At 42.8% G+C, this 6,000-nt stretch overlaps 1 protein-coding gene across 3 annotated transcripts in view; it reads left to right on the top strand.

Moving 5' to 3' along the window:
• The first annotated feature begins 934 nt into the window (after positions 1–934).
• ARHGAP28 (Rho GTPase activating protein 28) overlaps positions 935–6,000 on the top strand; it is a 75,922-nt gene continuing 70,856 nt past the window's right edge. The window contains exon 1 of one of the 3 annotated variants that reach the window (XM_005515913.4): positions 935–1,406. In XM_005515913.4, coding sequence (XP_005515970.4) covers positions 1,276–1,406 — 131 coding nt within the window. In that variant the 5' untranslated portion in view covers positions 935–1,275. The remainder of the gene's footprint in view (positions 1,407–6,000) is intronic. The other 2 variants (XM_065053185.1, XR_010470454.1) reach the window with 2 other exon arrangements.

The raw sequence follows: 6,000 nt of genomic DNA, 5'->3' as shown, positions 1-6,000 counted from the left end.
GAGATGAGATGAATCATTTTTGTTCCCTTCAAAACCTGAGCTGCTTCGCCAGCTGGAGAGGCCAATAGCGTAATTTAGGCAGCCCTAAAAGATCACCCAGGAGAACACCTTCCCTCCAGGGGCATGGCAAAGAGGAGCCTGATGGGCATTTTGCACAACACCTGCACATGCGACCCTGCCCCAAGCTGTGACAAAGCTTCACAGGGGCTGGTGTTTCACCTGTGTGCTCACAAGTTGCTCAGAGAGCTGCAGCTCATAGATTAAAATCAGGGACATCCTTCCCAGCATTTTACAGGCAGAGAAATTTTTTGGGAACAGGTATTTATCAGAAACATTTATTTTCAAAAAGCCCCGAACATCAAAGAAGTGGGTGAGGAAAATAAAGGGCTGCCTGAGTTTTCTCATTTTGTTTACAGAGCTTTCTCTGGGTGTTATCCCAGAGTTGAACCCCAATATTTTTGCTTGATTGTTTTCTTTTGAGAGAAAAATATTCAATTAGCATACAAAGATAAAGTGCAATCATGAAAAAAATATCGACTGCCTGGGAGTGTATTTGTTTATGGGATTGCTCTAGATGAACACACACTATTGTAAAAATAATTCACTCATTTCCTGGTGCTCTTCTAATTATGTACACAGCCGTATCAGGAAAAACAAAAGATTTATCTGGTTTCAGGAGAAAGTAAGTGTGGTTCCCTGCCACAGAAATGATCTTGCATGTAGGAAATCAAGGTTCCTGCTCCTTGATAGTTTAAACAGAGCAGAGCCCGCTTGGTTTCTAAATCTCTCATGTAAGCAGCTTAAATGTCACTCCCTGCTCTGCCAAACCACTTTTTGTGTTTGAGTTGTGCTCTCCTCTCGTCCTCCTGCCTAACCGGTAAATAATTTTACTTAGTCGAGCCTATTTCAGGAGCAGGATAAGAAATTTGCTCTCAAAAGGAAAGGAAAAGAATGCAAGCAAGAAGTTTTCCCAGCGGTCGCTCGGTGTCATGCAGGATTATCTCAGGTTTCTAGTTTCCTAGGAACGTAGTAACTTCCCTGTGGGTTGTTTTGTGGGCGGTGTTTTTGAATATATGCTAATTCAGCTTTCCTGACGGGGAGAGGAGCCGTGTCTCGCTCACACAGCTCTCCTGACAGCAAACGGTGGCGAGAGGCTGCGAGGGAGCCAGGCCATGCTCTGGCACTCGTGACAGGACCCCTTGCCCTCCCATCAGTGCCCATCGGCACACCCCGGTCACCGGCCTTTGTCACCGGCAGTGGGGCCGACATGTGCCTATGACCATGGAGATGAAGGACTCGGGCAGCGTGGTCCTGACAGCCTACCATCCCCACAGCCCCGCCAGGATCCCGGGCATGGAGCAGAACTTTGTGCAGGACATTCCCCCCGGCCATTCGCCCACCAGCAGGTAAAGCCTGAGGGATGGGGACCGGTGCCGTGCTCTGCCATTTCGCCAGGGTCAGTCATGGTTTTTGCTGGCTGTATGTCAGCCCAAGAGTGTTTCCCGAACACTCGGTCACTTTGCAAGCGCTTTGCTCTTGCACGTTTCTCCCCGTCAGCGGGGAAGTGATTCAGCCCAGCATTGCTGGTCAGGACTGGGAGGGGGAAACACAAGTGCTTATTTTAAATCTTGTAAGTCAACAAATCAGGTCAGTTTCCTGCCCAAGATACTCAACAAGACAATCCCCAGGAAAAAAAAAAAAAGCACACGAATCGGGCTTCTGCTCAGGTTGTTTAGGACCGTGTTGCGCAAAGTGAGAAGGCTGGAGTGACTGAGCCTGGCTCTAAGAAAGTTGATTCTGGCTTTGGTTTATAGGATTTTTTAATTCCTTCCCCATTCACCCATCAGGTCAGGACCAGCTCTTGCCTTTTTGTGAAATTGCAGTTGCTGCTTTGCACAGCCATATGCACACAATGGGAGATTGCATGGTTAAAGACTTAGTCTAAATAAGAAAATTCCTTTGTGTTGCAGGAAGCTAAGTATTGTCTTAATTAATGCAGTCTTGTGTATGTTTACTTCCCTGCTCTGTAAGAATGCCTGTATTTGCACAGTGCAAAAATAGCATTTTGGTCAATTTTATTGTTTTGGAAAATCTGACCTTTTTCCTAAACATACGTGTCTGGGTTTTGCAAATTCTCCAAAAGAAGTAGTATGAAAGTTCATACTGCAAAAAGTTGAAGAAAGTAGGAAATGTTATTCTGTGGCTTGACCGAAAAAATGAGAACTGAAGTCTGAGGAAACAGTAGATGTCTTTATCTCCAGGAATTAAGTCTGTGTCTTCTCTTAATAAAAATAATGATATTTACTTCATATTGTTTATTTATAGCTGATAGCTGTTTTGTTTTCATTGTCATTATTTAGGTTAGCTGCATCTTCCTGTTCTTTGTGTATTTCCCTGGCTGTCTCATAAAGATAACTCCTTTGTTCTGTTAAACTGTTGTTTGAGAGCAGTACCAAAATACACAATTTCATGTTAAGAAAAGAAACACAGTCTGGGCTTTTAGACACGGTAAGAATGGCATTTGCTGCTCAAAGCAGAGAACAGTGGTTTGGCATTGGGTTACTGGGGAGCATGTCATTTCTTCCCCAAGGAAGAATGCTAAACTGGATCTCCCTTTGAGGAGAGCAACGGAAATGTGGTGGTTTGCTGTGTTTCTTGTAGGTGTGCTAATTGTTTTAAAATGCTCTTGAAACTTAAGCTCAGGGTGTATGAGGGTTTAAATCACATACGTGTCACCTACAGAAAGCAGAAGTGCAAATTGCAGTTCCTGAAAGTAAAAAAGAAAATAGGATCCTGGCATTTTGATGAGGAACAGGTTTTGGAAGCTCCTGCTATGAGGCAAAGCCATGTGTCCCTCTATATGTCTATGTGTCCCTAAAATTTTGGTGCTGTCAGCCTTTTCTTGTCTTCCACTTCCTGCAGCTGTCTAATAGCAATCGCCAAATTCTGCCATATGGGCAGTCAGTGACTGCCTGAGTTTCCAAAGCCTGTTCAAGAGAGGGATTTTATTAACCCAGCATGCAGTCCTTTGGAATGCAGAGTCCATGAAGGCAAATGCACTGAGAGTTTTAGCAAATGGTAAAATAGGCTCTGGCTTAATCCCTACTTCATCTTCTAAGAACTCTTTCCCGGACTGCATTTTCTGTATAGTTTCCTCTGCCGCCATCCTAATGCAAGAAGCTCCACTACAGACTCTGCCTGGTGTTCCTTGATCCCTGGGGCAGCCACCCACACCACAACATGCTAATTCCTTGACTCTCCAGGAGAATGATTTGAAAAAGCATGCAAAGAATAAAGGTGTTAGTCCATTTTTCATTTAATAAAAAAAAAAAACATTGGGACACAAGCTTGACATTCCTCTGAATTTTGTTGGGTTTAGTTAGATGTAGCTCTAATGAAGTCCATACTTCAGATACGTATCTGTGAGAACAGAATCAGACTTGCCTATTAGCCTTCACTTTGATAAACTGCTGGCAAGATCTTTTTCAGCTCAGGGATCAAGATCTTTCATTTTCTTTCTCCCTTCCAAACATCTCTCGTGCTTTGGAGAGCTTCTTCATGTCAGAAGAACAGCTCTATTCACCAGAGCTGGTCTTGGATACGAGTGTCTCCCTGCTATGTTTTCTCTTGCAAACACTTGCACTTTGGGAGCCTTCTAAGTAGAGGATTCTCACAGAAAGGGGAACTTAATGCAGTTTCAGTTGACATTAAACTGCTCTCTTTCCCACTATTTAAAAAAGGAAAGATTTAAATAGCCATCATGAACCTTTAAACAAATGACTATCTCAAAACACTCTTGCAATCCAAGTACACAGCTGAGAAGCCTATGGACAGCAAAGTTCACACCAACAAAATAACTTAGATGCATCACACCACTGGGACTCACATCCATTTACAACTCTTGAAGGGCCACTAAGGCAGGCATCCTGTGCACATCTAAAACATACACCAGCAGCATCAGCATCAGCATGAAGTATAGCAGCCACAAGTATTTTCACTCATAAGCCCAGTGAGAGAAGGGTTGTTAGTTGGTGGGCTGTAAGTGGGACAGAAAAATACGCACTTTAGCTTCTTCAAATGGAAGATGCAGCAGTGTGCAATGATGGATAGCAAATTCATAGCTGTAATGAAGGGGAGGGAGAGTGCAATGTAAGTTCAACTATGTAGTGATGCCATCATCAATCTGCAAAGAAGAATTCTACCTTCCAATTTTACTGTTTGATAACACTCATAAAATTATTAAGAAGAGGAACCACAAATCCCAGCCATTCTCTAGAACAAGAGATCATTAGGGGGGCTAGTGATAGCTATACTTAAATATCTCCTCCTCAGCTATCTATATAATTCATTTCTATCTTAGTCCTTTTGTTCCATCTGGCAGACTTACTTTACTAGTTCCATACATGGGGTGAGCCCTGAAAACTGCACTGTTGAGTTCGCTTGATGTCCAGGAGAATTCTCCAGTCGAATCTTCCTTTCATTCTGTTAATGTAACTAGGAAGTTCATTTTCCATTTTTCTCATGTGACATTCAGGTCCTTTCTCTTCACTTGTCATCTGGTTTGCATGATTACCCCTGTTCCTCACATTTATATTTTTCATATTTTTTTTACTTATTGCCTTTAAGAACAAGGTGTTGGGGAGACCTCTATTTTCTTTGCTTGGCAATTAGACTAATTCTATGACAAATGAGCATAGTGGGGAAGGTTCCTGTACTCGTGACATCCCTCTCAACTTCTTTTAATCCCATTTATTAGAACTCAGATGTCACAAGTACCAGTATCAAACACCCCAGAATATCACGCTATCCCTTTCAATACATATACTACCTCAGTGCAAAGGTGAAAATGCTGATTTATGTTATGTAATTATAAACTTTACCGTTTTCAATTCAAAGAATAAAGGCATTTCTACTTGTGTAGAAATACTTCTCCTGTATTCTACAGAGGAAAAGCGAGGCCACCGCCACAGGTCTTCCTCACAGCTCCTTTTTATCCTTCTAGTCCTCTGTGCTCAGAGGAAACAGGCATGACCTCTGTGCCAAATGGCCAGTGAGCTCTCTGAGGTAATTAAGCAATTAGGGGAGTACAAAGCATTCCTAAGTGAGTCATGCTCAAGCTTTTCTTGCCTCAAATACGACAGAGAGTTCCTCAGCCCATTTGTTACTAACGTATCTACCAGCGAAGAACTCATCCTGCACTACAAATCACAGACATTTCCACTGCAATGAGTGTTTTAGGCTTATATGTTCATGAGATAAGAATCAGGGGAAAGAAAAAGCACGTTCACATGCTTTGTTCCTGTAGTGTGGGTTTAGAGAAGCTTTTAAAGGGCACATCAAGCTGTTTATACATAGAATAAACATCTTCATAATCAATACTCATGCAAAGAGCAGCATATATACTACAAAACCTAGGAGCAAGCTACATAAGGAAAGAATGAAGTGGATTTCAGTACCACTGAACAATGCAGCCAAGACCCCTTCTTGGCTTCTCCCCTAGTCAAGGGCAAGTCTGGCACATCCAACTGTCTTAGGGAAATGCCTTTCCAATGTCCTAATGTTCAGTACATCTCCCTCCTCCTGCTGGCAGGAGGTGACTTTTAGCAGACACCACTAAACTGTAGAATCAAAAAAAAAGAACAGGAATATTTTCTATAGTTTCCTTGAGTTCCCTGCTGGCAGCTTCCAGAATCCCCACTCTCCAAGGCTAAGACTTGCATTAATTTGGACAAGCATGGGAGCAGATCCCTTTGCAATATTCATCCCCTCTTGTGAGCACCAAGGCATGACAGAGATATGTCAGGGTGAGGTAAAGTGTCCTGAAATAAAGACTGTTTCTCTGGAAGTAAAAAACTGGAGAAGCAGCCTTTGTGCACTGAAATTTGGCTTGTGACAAGTGGAGCTCTATGAGCAGTTCAGGTTTTATCCCAACAGAAGCAGATTTTATCGCAGGGAAGTAAGGTCTGTACGCCCTGAGGCTGAGTGATCTGGGTTTAATTT

This window comes from Columba livia, chromosome 2 (genome assembly GCF_036013475.1).
Source record: "Columba livia isolate bColLiv1 breed racing homer chromosome 2, bColLiv1.pat.W.v2, whole genome shotgun sequence".
Taxonomy (NCBI): domain Eukaryota; kingdom Metazoa; phylum Chordata; class Aves; order Columbiformes; family Columbidae; genus Columba; species Columba livia.
The sequence above is the reverse complement of the archived record's forward strand: the minus strand, read 5'-3'. Positions and strand labels throughout refer to the sequence as shown.